The sequence below is a fragment of the Taurulus bubalis genome, assembly GCF_910589615.1.
Source record: "Taurulus bubalis genome assembly, chromosome: 20".
Classification (NCBI taxonomy): Eukaryota; Metazoa; Chordata; class Actinopteri; order Perciformes; family Cottidae; genus Taurulus; species Taurulus bubalis.
In genome coordinates, this window is record NC_136608.1 from 17,283,676 (window position 1) to 17,297,774 (window position 14,099).

The 14,099-nt window shown below is 43.0% G+C and overlaps 1 protein-coding gene across 1 annotated transcript in view; it reads left to right on the forward strand.

The window, feature by feature from the left end:
• The window catches only part of trhde.1 (thyrotropin releasing hormone degrading enzyme, tandem duplicate 1), a gene marked incomplete at both ends in the record, with an annotated part of 135,865 nt that overhangs the window by 72,277 nt on the left and 49,489 nt on the right, over positions 1 to 14,099 (forward strand). Inside the window, one exon of the mRNA XM_079235756.1 lies at positions 2,295 to 2,449. Within this exon, the coding sequence (XP_079091882.1) occupies positions 2,295 to 2,449 (155 nt within the window). The remainder of the gene's footprint in view (positions 1 to 2,294; positions 2,450 to 14,099) is intronic.

Sequence of the window (14,099 nt, forward strand, 5' to 3'; positions counted from 1 at the left end):
ATACATGTCCCCACCGTGAGCTCTAACTATATTTCCACCTCTTCCTTTCCTTTCTCCTCGTGTTTTGTTCTCTACTCCTGAAACATTCAGTTGAAAGAGTGAAAACCTGAATGAAACTGAGCCGAAAGAAAAGAAAAACAATAACGAAGTCCTGAGCAGCTGAACTGCCCAAAGAACAAAGAATCTGATTTAAAATGTAAATGAGGACCTAAACTCGATTCACTCATTAACAGAAGAGAATTGCTTCCTCCTCTTCCTCCTCTTCCTCCTGATCAACAACCAGGTTTATATTCATGTGAGAGAACTCATTTTCACCTTCTCACCTTCTCTCGATCTCCTCCTCTTCCTCCTGCTTTTAATCAGGTTTCTTTCCTGAATATAAATCACATTTACATCTTCTTCTCACTTCAATTAAACAACTCAACCATCTTTGCAGAATGGTGTTTCTCATTATACGGCTAAAAACAAACATATTTGAGTTGAAACAGGAAGTGCTAGCAGACAATGCAGCATAACGTTTCATGCTTTGTGTCCCCAAATACAAATGTAAACAACTTTCTGGCTATAAATATGAACGTGACTCCGGTGCAGACGACTCCTTATTATCGCTCAAAGCATCACGACGTCTCTTCGTCGTCTCATCAGCACGGAGCTGTTGTTATTATTGTGTTAAAAACGTGTGGAAACGCAAAGAGTCATGAAAAGTGTCCAAAAAACATGTGAAACTAGGACTTCAGCTCGGGTCACATTTTCAGCTTTCGACCTCCAAGTTGTAGTTGAAAGGTCCAGATTCATAGATAACGGTGATAAAGACTTTGGACATCTCAAATTTTAAATCACTTTTTTTTTTTATCCACGTCTTAGAATTGTTAGTCGGGTTTCTTTAAGGTTTTTATTCATTTTATTCTGTGTTTTTAGGTGTTTGACTCGTAATTCATTTAATTATCTTTCTCATTGTTTCTTTATTGTAAAAAACAATTCCAACCACCCAACAGTTGTTGAGATAGTTCCCTACAAAAAGCCGAATGATCAAACGTCTGCTGGGTTCATCCTCTGGGGAACATGACGATGTTGAGATATTTTAGTCTGAACCAACCGCGTAATTTAAGGTTGATGAAACGGTTCAATCTGTTCCCGAAAGAAGAAAAGAAGTTTTACTTTTTGAACAAAAGAATATAAACCAAAGTGTTTATATTCAGCACAACTTACCTTTCAGCACTCGAGTCTGTGTGTCTGTGCTCCTTGAGGACCATGCATGTGCTCCTTGAGGACCATGCATGTGCTCCTTGAGGACCATGCAGATGCTACTTGAGGACCATGCATGTGCTCCTTGAGGACCATGCAGATGCTACTCGAGGACCATGCATGTGCTACTCGAGGACCATGCATGTGCTCCTCAAGGACCATGCAGGTGCTCCTCGAGGACCATGCATGTGCTACTCGAGGACCATGCATGTGCTCCTTGAGGACCATGCATGTGCTCCTTGAGGACCATGCAGATGCTACTTGAGGACCATGCACTTGCTACTCGAGGACCATCCCCGTGGTCCTCGAGGACCATGCATGTGCTCCTCAAGGACCATGCAGGTGCTCCTTGAGGACCATGCATGTGCTCCTCAAGGACCATGCAGGTGCTACTTGAGGACCATGCATGTGCTCCTCGAGGACCATGCAGGTGCTACTTGAGGAGCATGCACATGCTACTTGAGGACCATGCAGATGCTACTTGAGGACCATGCAGATGCTACTCGAGGACCATGCATGTGCTCCTCAAGGACCATGCAGGTGCTACTTGAGGACCATGCATGTGCTCCTCGAGGACCATGCATGTGCTCCTCGAGGACCATGCATGTGCTCCTCGAGGACCATGCATGTGCTCCTCGAGGACCATGCACGTGCTCTGAGACTTGTTATTTCTCTTTCTCTGGCCCAGCAAGGTCACTTTTCTCTGAGCTTGACATGTAATTACTTCCTCAGCGCTCTCACACGTCTCCTTAAAGGTAAACTCCTCTCCAGCTTCAGGAGATCCTTCTCTCTCCCTCTCTCTCATATGGGGAGTTATATCTGACGACTCCATATATTCATGTTGTGGGCATGAAAGGAATTCTTTGGCAGGTTGTTAAAATGACTCATGAGTTTAATTTTAACCCAAAATGGGATCTGCTCCGACGCCAGCAGCCGTTCTGTCAGCTCTTCATTTAAATGGCGGCGTCTAACCGAGCGGAGCCGGCTGGAGGTTTATTAATGGAGGCCGTCATGAGGAGCCGTAACGCGTCGCTGTGTTTGCTCTGCAGACTTGTTGGCGGTGCCCAAACACCCCTACGCCGCCATGGAGAACTGGGGGCTGAGCGTCTTCGTGGAGCAGAAGCTCCTATTGGACGCCGAGGTGTCGTCGTCGTCCTATCAGATGGAGCTGACCATGGTGGTCGTCCACGAGATCTGCCACCAGGTAAGGAAGTCCCACCGCCTCCTTTGACTGTTTCATTGTTCATCTTTGGAAATGACGCTATTGTTTGGCTACGTCTTTGCACGACTGTTTTGTTTGTTTTGTTTTATATATTTTATTGCTTGCCTGTATGTATAAATGCTGCTGGGAATTCAAGCAGCAAAAATCTAGTTCAATGTAAGATATGTAGGCCACTGGGAGGAAATCTTCTGATAATAAACTGGTGAGAACATTGGTGTTACTGATTCACACCAAACATTTAACTAGAAAAGAGAAGACGGGTTTTAGGTTTGTCCATTCTGGGCTTCTGTAGAAACACTTTACACTCGTTTAAAACTTAAGCGTTGATTAAAGTACTTTGTATATATATATATATATATATATATATATATATATATATATATATTCATGTAATATATATATATATATATATATATATATATATATATATATATATATATATATATATACATAATATAAATATATATAAATACAATACAAAGTACTTTAATCAACGCTTAAGTTTCAAAAGAATCATTTTGTGTAAAACATTGTGTCACATTCCTGTTTCTGAGATGATGAATGTCTCCACAAAGCATTATATTGATAGCAGCTTCTCTACATTTTGCTTTTCTACACCGTTTCTAGAACAGATAATGAAATACACCCACAAGTGGAGGGATATCTTCCTTGGTGTGAAGTGCCAGTAACGACTCCATCGGGTTTCCTTCCACTCAGCTTTTATCTCCTTACTGTAAAAAGCTACGTTTTCTCAACAACAAAAAACATTTCCCAAAATGCAAGAAGCTGCTTTTTTTAAATTATAATGTTCACGGCATCAGAGTGAGCCGATTACATCGCTGAGGCTCTTGGTCCCTTTTGTTTTTCTTTATTTGCTACTTTGATAAAAGTACCAACAGGCGTTTCATGGAATTTGTTGGATAATTCCAAACTTTTCTGCGCGTGTCTTCCATGATGATCTCTCACAGTGTGTTTCCCTTAAATAAATAAAAGAATAACTTCGCAGCATTATTATTAGACTCACGTCTTAAAGGGATTCTGCAGCGTCGGCAGAAGTAAACAACACTTGTTTACCTCTCTGGCTGCTTTCTCGTTGGGACTCCTTCATTTCCTTTTTATCGCTGTAGAATACGACGCTGCGCTCTGACCTTGAACGCCCCCTCATGTTTAGACCTGTCAAAAAAACACACCTGCACGGAGCTTAAAAATAACATTCATGAGGTGATAAAAATAAATAAAATCATGCACCTGCAGCTGCACCTACATTTGTTGATAGTATGTTATCTTGCAGGGACGGAAGCTGCTGCTGTGAAATCACTTCCACATTCAGCCGCGCGTTACTGTGACTTTAAATAGAGGCAGAGCAGAAGTCTGCTTCAACGGATGCAAATGATCCGAACGAGACAGAAGTCACAACAGCTTCAACTGCGGCGCCAATGAGCTGTATGTGTGTGTGTGTGTGTGTGTGTGTGTGTGTGTGTGTGTGTGTGTTACAAAAGCTCCTCCAGCAGCAACAGCAGCAGAGGAGATGATCCTGTTTTTAGAGTACGACATTGAATATGTGACAGGCGGACAAACACGATGAAGCGGAGGAGAGAGAGAGAGATGGAGAGAGAGAGGGAGGAGAATCCAGAGTGAAGGGAGGATGAATGGAGCTGACGTCCTCTGAAGAGACTAAAACAGACAAAAGGAGGGAGGAAGATGAACAAAGACAGAAGGAGAGCAAAATAAATCTCCAAAAACTGAGATTCTCTCGTTCTGCTGGTGAGGTTTTTATATGAATGTGACTTTAAATACGACAGCTGTGTTTGTTCTGCAGCTCAGACTTCTGGTGCAGAAGAACCTCGTGCTCCTCGTGGTTCGGTTTCACGTTGTTAAAATCAGGAAGCATCTTCATCATCTTCATCCCCGTGTGGCAGCCCGTCAGCAGTCGTGTTGCTCTGCGTTTAGAGACGAGGTTTCAACAGCCGACTTGAACATATCTATAAAGTTTGGTGATATTTGGACAAACTGTCGGTGATGTACGGGTCACCTGTTCTGACCCGTGTGATCACATGCGGCGGGTCGTCTGATATCTCACGAAAAGTTACACATTTTTTATATTTGTCTTAATTGACGTTACACACCGAGCGTGAAGTCAACGTTCTGTTTCTCTTAACGCCATTGTTATACTACTTCTTATACTACTAATTCAATTATACCTAGCTTATTATATTAAACCTAACTTATTATATAATACCTCATTTATTAAATTATACCTATCTTATTATATTATACAGTATATTTGCGACTCAACTATTCTGAACTAAAGAAATGTGGACACTTTAGATTATCTGAGTGCTATTTATTCCCTAAGTGTTGACACCAGTGCTCTTGCACAGTATTAGAAAGTATAAAGTGAAAAGTATTGTATTCTGAAGCATCATCATCAGACCAAACCAGGACAGAGAGCACACAAACGTTAAGAAACACAAACTTTTGGAAACTCGGTTGAAATATCACATTTCTGCACCCGATGACGGACAAGCGACTGAACCTTGAAACCAGAATGAACGTCCGGTGCCAGAGAACCTCTCACCGGATCACCAGACTGAGCGATGCGGCCCGTCGGCCCAGCTGCAGTAATCAAGGTGCCGGATGGCTCATTCAGATGACGGACCGGAGAGGGTTCTGGGTAAATGTTCGGCGCCTTCGGCTGACTAAAGGACGCGTCGTTGTGATTTAATATCTTCTCTCTGCTGAGTCGGGATGAACGGTGCCTTCAGGCTCCTACTGGGGAGCGCCAGAAAAAACAGAACCTGAATAACTTCCGTTGTTCGGCGCTCTGCAGCATATTGAGTCATAAACATCACGGTACTGCCGTTAACAAATGTAGGGATGTTGTTTTTAAATGTTTTTAGTTTTTCATACAGAAGTTTCCTGTATTTCATCTCGATGTAGTTGCAAGCAAGTTGCGTGGACGTGTTGTTGATACAGTATGCTGCTGCTGCTGTGGACGGGTTCATCCCTGTTGTTGTTGTTGTTGTTGTTGTTGTTGATCTCAGGCGAACAGATGGAGAACATGTGGACTGAAATGTGAGCAGACACAGTTCAGGGAAACTGAAATGTTCACAGCTGGTGATCGGAGCCCAGTCTGTTTTAAACTGGAGGGAATGCACTTCCTGTGTAGTCTGCTACTGATAACAATAAGGATGGTTACAGTAATAACAATACTAATAATACTAATACTAATACTACTACTACTACTACTAATAATAATAATAATAATAATAATAATAATAATAATAATAACATCATTTTCAGTCCAAAGGGTTCTTAAACAACAGGTTTTGGCCTTGGCTGACCTCGTGGCTTAGCCCCGCCCCTCGCTCGGTACGCTATTGAAAATGTACTCAAACTGATTCAGCAGAGATATAAAGATAGAGATAGAAGCTGAAGTGCAGCAACAACTCTGCTAATCTTAGTTTTATGCGGAAACGTAACGTTTTAGAAATAAATCCACCAAACCAGCCTGAAGAGGAAGAACATCTGAAACCATTCATGAGCATCTATGGAGAAGGGCTCTGGTGCTGCGCTGTGATTGGCCTGCGTTCCAGGAGGCGGGGCTTAGCAAAGGATCAATTTCCTAATGTCTCGGCCTCTACCTCTAATGTGTATCTTGTTGTTATTACAACAAGTGTTGTTCCATTAATAAGACATTGAACCTGCATTACTTTTTTGGGCCTCTTGGTGGCAGCAGAAACAAGAAAACACATATTAACATATTATCATCTTTTAAGTTGATATTTTAAACTTGTGAGCAAAAAGTTGCGTATTTCTACTTCCAGTAGGAACCGAGCCACGTGATCCTTTATGTGGAGTCGTGTTTGTGAAGAATGTGATATGTCCAATATGTGTTGTCATATTGTTAGTTTTGACTGAGCAGATGTGTTTCTGTGATTTATGAAGGTCATAAACAAGATATGTGGTCAAATGATTCAGGCAGGTGACAGATTACAGATGATATCTCAGGTGACATTTGGAGGTCAATATATATACATATACACAGTATGTGTGTGTGTGTGTGTGTGTGTGTGTGTGTGTGTGTGTGTGTGTGTGTGTGCCCAGGTGGATTCGCTGGTGCTCAAGCTTGTGTACAAATGTGTGTGCAATGACAGAAAGGTGTGTGTTCACCGTGCAGGTGGGTCTACATGGCTGTGCAGTAAAATAAACACACGCAATCAGTACTTTCTATCCACTGATTATCGTGAGCGTCTCAGCTGACTGTTGATTAAAAACCTGCAAAGAAAAACACTGGGACGAGATTCAGGAAAAACTGATTCATGCTCGTCATCTGCTGATTGCTCTCTTTATCTCTCTCTCTCTCTCTCTCACTCGCTCTCACATTAATTAAACCATATGGAGGAGGAAATAGCACAGCCTTTATTCTGGCAGCCCGACAGCAGAGAAGGCTTTTCAACACAAACACACAACCATAGTTGTGTCACTGTGATTGTGAGAATCAAACAAACGGACTGCATTCTCTTAACTGACACTGAACCATTAACCATCTGAAGACCACAGCGTGTTAGCTAACCATAACCAGGTAGTCCAACCCCCTGGAAGAGATTTCAGTCTGGAAATCAGGCAGTAACCTCATGTCCTGAAGCCGATGCTTCATGTGTTAAAGCTGCATTCTCTTTCCTGACCACCAGGGGGCGACTCTTCTGGTTGCATAGAAGTATGTGTTTCATGTGTTAAAGCTGCGTTGTCTTGACTCCTCTGGTTGTATAGAAGTCTATATAAATGACTCTACTTCTCTTGATGTATTCCCTCAGTAAACATTGTAAACATGAGTTTATGTCTCAATCTCTAGTTTCAAGTCTTCTTCAATACAGCATGATGTTCATTTAGTAAATTATGGTCATTTAGAGTCAAACCGACCATAAAGCAGGGGATGCTTTAGGGGCGGGGCTACACAGTGATTGACAGGTTGATCTCAGTCTGGGAGTTGTTTCCTCTCGTGTCACTTCTGGTTGCATGATGCTGACGCCCGAAATTCATCTGCTGTGTTACTGCAGACCTTTGATCCAGGAGATTAGTTCCATACTTGTCAGGCTCTTTGGGGTTCTTCGTGACTTCATATACTTCGACCTTGATGACGGAGGATCACAAACAGCATCCTTTTTTTTGGTGCACACTTTGAAAGTCAGACGCGAAGATGACTGACAGCCCAGTAAGTGGTGCCTTCTACCATCTGAGCTGTCAATCATCTGATTTGCAGCGTTTCATATGACGTATGTCTTCCTCGGCTTTCTGAGGTCATCTTTAAGGCCAGAAGGCTTCTGATTACAGCTCCCTCTAGTGGTTGGAGTCGTAAAGGAACATTTCAGGACCTATTTGATCCGAAATATGAAGAAACTCTGGTTTGTGTCGGTGGAGCTGTGGAATTTGTTACAAAATGCCGAACGCCTATGAATGATTTCCCCATATTTGCACATTAATTACCTGGAGGTGTGACCTTCCTGTTCTCTCCACTGCAACTAAAACATTCAGCAGCCTTCGTGCTTCACGCTTTCTGTCTGAGCTCATCTTTAAAAAACAACCTGCTGCGGTGACGAATGAGACCCGACATCAGACGGATTAGAATTCTGTTCGTGATGCCGAGAAGTTTAAGGACATAAACTGCTTTGATATGAAAATAACAAAAAAGAGATTTGGTTGTTAGAGCAAGTACCTAACTTTACATCACACTGAGTCACACCTGCTTACGGGTCAGTAGTGTACAGACCGCAATACCCACAATGCTCTGGGTTTAGTCTTCGGCAGGACTCAAATATCCTTCCCGAAACCGAAAGTTATGCACATAAAGCCTCAACTTCTATACAACCAGAGGAGTCACCCCCTGGTGGTCAGTAGAGAGAATTCAGCTTTAACATGAAGCATATACTTCTATACAACCAAAGGAGTCGCCCCCCTGGTGGTCAAGAGAGAGAATGCAGCTTTAACACACAAAGCATAGACTTATATACAACCAAAGGAGTCGGCCCCTGGTGGTCAGGAGATATAATGCCGCTTTAACACATGAAGCATATACTTCTATACAACCAGAGGAGTCACCTCCTGGTGGACAGGAGAGATAATGCAGCTTTAACACAACAGAACAGAAAAAGAGGAAAACCAACTGAAAGGCTACTCGTCTTAACAATGTGAAAGGAGTCTATTGCTGGTTTCCCGCATTTAAAATAAATGCATGCATGTGCTAATTTCAGCCGTCCAATAAAATGCTTGAAAATTCTTCATACAATGAAAGTTATTCACTTTGTCCTCACAAGGGCAGAAGCACGAGGGTACACACACACACACACACACACACACACACACACACACACACACACACACACACACACACACACGCTTAAACACAGGGCTGTATGTGTGTTGAAGCCGTCTGTTTTTCTCTGCAGTGTTTGGGTTCAAAGTGGATAATTTATTACTGCAGACCCTGTTTGCATGGAGTTCATTAGAATACATCGAGCCATAAATCACCTCATTGTTCTCTCTCTCTTTCTCCACCTGTCTTCTTTATTTCACCTCTCTCTCTCTCTTTGTTATATTGTATAATATTTGTCTCACCCTGATGCTCAGCTTTCCTTCCTCATCAGCATGAATTATCTTTATTGAAACACTAACTTCTTCGTGATGTGAGAGCTGTTCACGCCAAATTAAAATAGCCTGGATCCACGTCTATATTTAAGGATATTACTGAGAAGATTAAAAGTTACACGTGTGAAAGAGGAGAATATTTCCTTTAGATTCTTTAAGATGAACAAACTGCTTCAGTACTGAAGGACAGGAGGTTTAATCAATAATAATGTGTGAGAGGAATCGTTATATTTAGCCCTGTGTGTGTGTGTGTGTGTGTGTGTGTGTGTGTGTGTGTGTGTGTGTGTGTGTGTGTGTGTGTGTGTGTGTGACGACCTACCGTGTAGTGGTTGCAGGAGTGTGTGTTCAGCCTCACTAATAAGCTCCCCACACACACACACACACACACACACACACACACACACACACACACACACACACACACACACACACACACACACACACACACACACAAACACACACACACACACAAACACACTCTCAGGGTGTTAGATGTTTGTTTATGGTCTGTTAATTAGCCTCGGACACGAGCAGGAGGTAGCACAATGCACACACACACACACACACACACACACACACACACACACACACACACCTTGTACCAAACAGGTATAATGAAGCACAAACACAGCGAGGCGTCACTTATACTATAAAATACATAACGTAGATGAATACGTGGTGTAATGTGGGGAATACAACAACAACGAGGACTAAAAAACAAAAATAACTCCAAAGGTTGAATGAACAACAAAAAAAACCAGACCAGGGTCACGACTCACGGTGTTTGTGGCTCAGGTCTGGACGGGAGCCATCTCTGTGTGGTTCAGAGGAGGCAGCGTTAAAAATGGCAACATCATGGGTTAAAATGAGTCAATCATATCACTGTATTCAACATTTGTATGAATAATAATGACAGTAATCATAAACCCAACAGTGACTGTTTCTACTGACTGAACCATCGAGCTTTATTAAAAACACAATCATGTTTAATCCCACATACTACGCACTGCAGCACCAAAGAGGGTATCCATCCACAGCTGGAAATAGTCCCCAACAAAGTCAATATTGATTTGTTTGATAATATAGTGACCACCTTTTTGAAAATGATTGAGCTTTTCTTAAAAAAACTGATAAGAAGCTACATTTTATATTTATGAGATGTTTAAAAAAATATATGATTGATGAAGAACCAGTGTGTTTTTCTGGGCCGAGAGCCACAGAAACAGATTGATTGTTGGCAACAATAAACATGAAGAATAGAAAGTCTAAGTACTATTCAATGCACCTTGTTGCTATTTTTTTGAAGACGGACTGATGTATTCATGCTGTGAACATGTTTATGGAAGATGGAGTTCCATCAGGTAAAGGTGTGGTGTGTAGTTCAGTACAGTACGGAGACGTTTAGCATTCAGAGTCACTTCTTGTTGTTCTCTTCGCCGCTGCGCTCTGATTGGTTGACATCGACGCGCTCTGAAACACACACACACACACACACACACACACACACACACACCGAGCGGTGTCGCTCTGTTGCTGCCTGCTCGTGACGGATTGGTTTTGCCAGATGGATTTATTCAGCACTTTAGATGTCACACGGAGTGAACAATGAGAGAAACCATCAGAGAGCTGAACAGGTCTCATCTCTCACTCTAACTCACCAACAGTGAACTCTCTCGTGTTCAAGCTTTTTTTGCCTGCACGTGAACACAAGCTCAAACACGAGAGAGTTCACTGTTGGTGAGCGCACCACAAGAGCAGACTTTTCAAACTTCTGCATTTTCAGTTTCAGATACTTTAGAATATGATTTTTGGAGGATATTCTCAATGGATACTTTGAAATCACTGATTCATTCGGGAATTTCTGTGCAGTGAAACCATGTTCAATAATAAATGAAATCAGGGTCGAACAGGTCCACATCTCTGAAATGAGTCTATTAGCCTCGGTGCAGCTGGTCTAAAACCCTAAAACAAGCATCTTAGTATGGACCCAACTGGTCTAAACCCTAAAACAAGCCTCTTAGTATGGACCCAACTGGTCTAAAACCCTAAAACAAGCCTCTTAGTATGGACCCAACTGGTCTAAAACCCTAAAACAAGCCTCTTAGTATGGACCCAACTGGTCTAAACCCTAAAACAAGCCTCTTAGTATGGACCCAACTGGTCTAAACCCTAAAACAAGCCTCTTAGTATGGACCCAACTGGTCTAAAACCCTAAAACAAGCCTCTTAGTATGCACCCAACTGGTCTAAACCCTAAAACAAGCCTCTTAGTATGGACCCAACTGGTCTAAACCCTAAAACAAGCCTCTTAGTAAGGACCCAACTGGTCTAAAACCCTAAAATAAGCCTCTTAGTATGGACCCAACTGGTCTAAACCCTAAAACAAGCCTCTTAGTATGGACCCAACTGGTCTAAACCCTAAAATAAGTATCTTAGTATCACGCAAACTGGTCTAAAACTCTGCAACAAGGCTCTTAGCATCGACCCAACTGGTCTAAACCCCTGAAGCAAGCCTGTTGTCCTCAACTGAACTGGCTTAGAACTCAGCAAAAGGCTCTTATTCTGCCTCCAACTGGTCTAGAAGTCTCTAACTAAAGTCCTATCCCGCTGGTCCACATGCAACGAGGCAAAGTTGAACTGCTCAAGAACTCTGCAGGAAGACTCTTAGCTCTGATCCTGCAGACCTCATCCAGATGCAGAAGGGTTCTCATGCTGGATCTACCTGATAAGAATGAGTCTCTGAGCCTGGAACTCTTTAGACAGGGTCTTGTACCAAGTCCAAGTAGCACAGATGCTGTTAGGAGCTTTGGTCTGATCCAACTGACCAGCGCTGGTTCAAGTCCTGGTCCAGTTGAATATGCTCACATGTCGAAGTGTCCCTGAGCAAGACACCCAACCCCTAACTGCTCCCGGGCGCCTCTCAGGGCTGCCCACTGCTCCCTATCCAGGGATGGGTCAAATGCAGAGAAGATTTTTTTTAATAAAGGATACTTTCTTTTCTTCTTAGCTGTTCCAAATGGCTCAAAAAGCCACTGAACTGGTCCAGAACTCTACAGACGGGTCCGTATAGTCCTGATGCAGCATGTGTTTTTAATCCTGGGTCCAGCTTTCTTATCCCAGCTCAGAATGGTCCACATGCAGTGGTTGTTTTTCATTTTATTTCAGGTCCTGTTGTGCTCCAGTGTTGCTTTGCACCATCGGCTTTGATCCAAATCAAGTCTCCAGAAACGCATCAACATTTGGCCGGCCTGCCCGTCACTCACACGTTCATTCATTCAGCAGCAGGTTTGAATTTGTCAGGTTGAAGACGCCGTGGAACTCTTTCTAATTTCACAGATGTGTCGAAGTAAACAGAGTTTGTGCCAAACGGCGAGCGAGCCTCGTGTTGGCTGAGAGGAGCCGAGAGGAGCGCCCTCCAAACAGGAAGTGAGAATCAGATGCTGAAGAGAGGGATGAATATTCATCAGCGAGGGTCAGACAGAGAGAGGAGAGGAAGAGGAAGAGGAGGATGATCAAAGGCACAGATCTGCTTTGTTCTGGAGAGAGAGAGAGAGAGAGAGAGAAGAGGAGAGAGAGACGTGAAGGAAAGAACATACTGAGGGAGTCATTCTCACTGTTTTTCTTTCGGCTTTAATTCAGTGCGTCGCTGAATAATTTTATTTACATGTTCTTTTTTTTATACCAGCGACTGCGATCTAAACTCTGGAAAAATGAAATCAAAACATGGTCCGTGACTCTGCGGTGTCACGTGACGTGTTCCACAGACAGAACGTTGTCCCTGGAGAGGAACTGCAGCTACAGACACCGAGACGTGTCTACACAGAGAGACGAGGCCTCGTGCCTCCTGGAGTTGGCAGACTGCTGCACCTCTAATTGGTGGATGGTGTTGAAGGTGTGTGCGCTCAGAGAGGAAAGGTGTGCAGGCACTGAAGAAATATATACAGTGTAGTGTAATACTGTGACTTCCTGTGTAGGTTTCACTCCCAATAGAAGACGCTGGCTCTGAGCATCAATCAAATATAATGCAGGAAAAGATAAATAGCATAAAAATGAAAGCAGGAAATAGCCGTCACTTGAGTTTCCTCATCCAGCAGACAACGTCAACACACTGACTTCCTGTTGGCATTCGCCTCATTTAGCTTCTGTCTTACATTTGTTTTGTACCAATTGCTGCAGGGAGAACCGCTGAGACGTTAATAGGCTATTCACCAAGGTTATATATGGCAAGAACTCTGCGTATAGCCTCTTAGCCCAGACCCAACTGGTCTAAACCCTGAAACAAGCTTCTTAGTAAGGACCCAACTGGTCTAAACCCTGAAACAAGCTTCTTAGTATGGACCCAACTGGTCTAAACCCTGAAACAAGCTTCTTAGTATGGACACAACTGGTCTAAACCCTGAAACAAGCTTCTTAGTATGGACACAACTGGTCTAAACCCTGAAACAAGCTTCTTAGTAAGGACACAACGGGTCTAAACCCTGAAACAAGCGTGTTGTCCTTGACTGAACTAGCTTAGAATTCAGCACCAAGGCTCTTATTCTGCCTTCAAGTGGTGTTGAAGGTGTGTGCGCTCTGAGAGAAAAGGTGTGCAGATATACAGTAAATACTGTGACATCCTGTGTAGGTTTCACTCCCAATAGAAGACTCTGAGTATCAATCAAAGATAATGCAGGAAAATGTAAATAGCATTAAAATGAAAGCAGGAAGTAGCCGTCACTTGAGTTTCCTCATCCAGGAGACAACGTCAACGCACTGACTTCCTGTTGGCATTCGCCTCATTTAGCTTCTGTCTTCCGTTTTGTTTTGTACCAACTGAGCTGCTCTTCAGCGGCTTGTTGCTCCACTTCCTGAACCGCCGTCACTTAATTGCTTCGCTGCCATTTGAAGCAGAGAAAGGGGTCAAATCTCCGGCAACAGTTTACGTTTAAAGAGCAACTTGCTGTTTTTGGTGGCGGATGGCGACAGAACCAGAAATACATGAGCTGTAA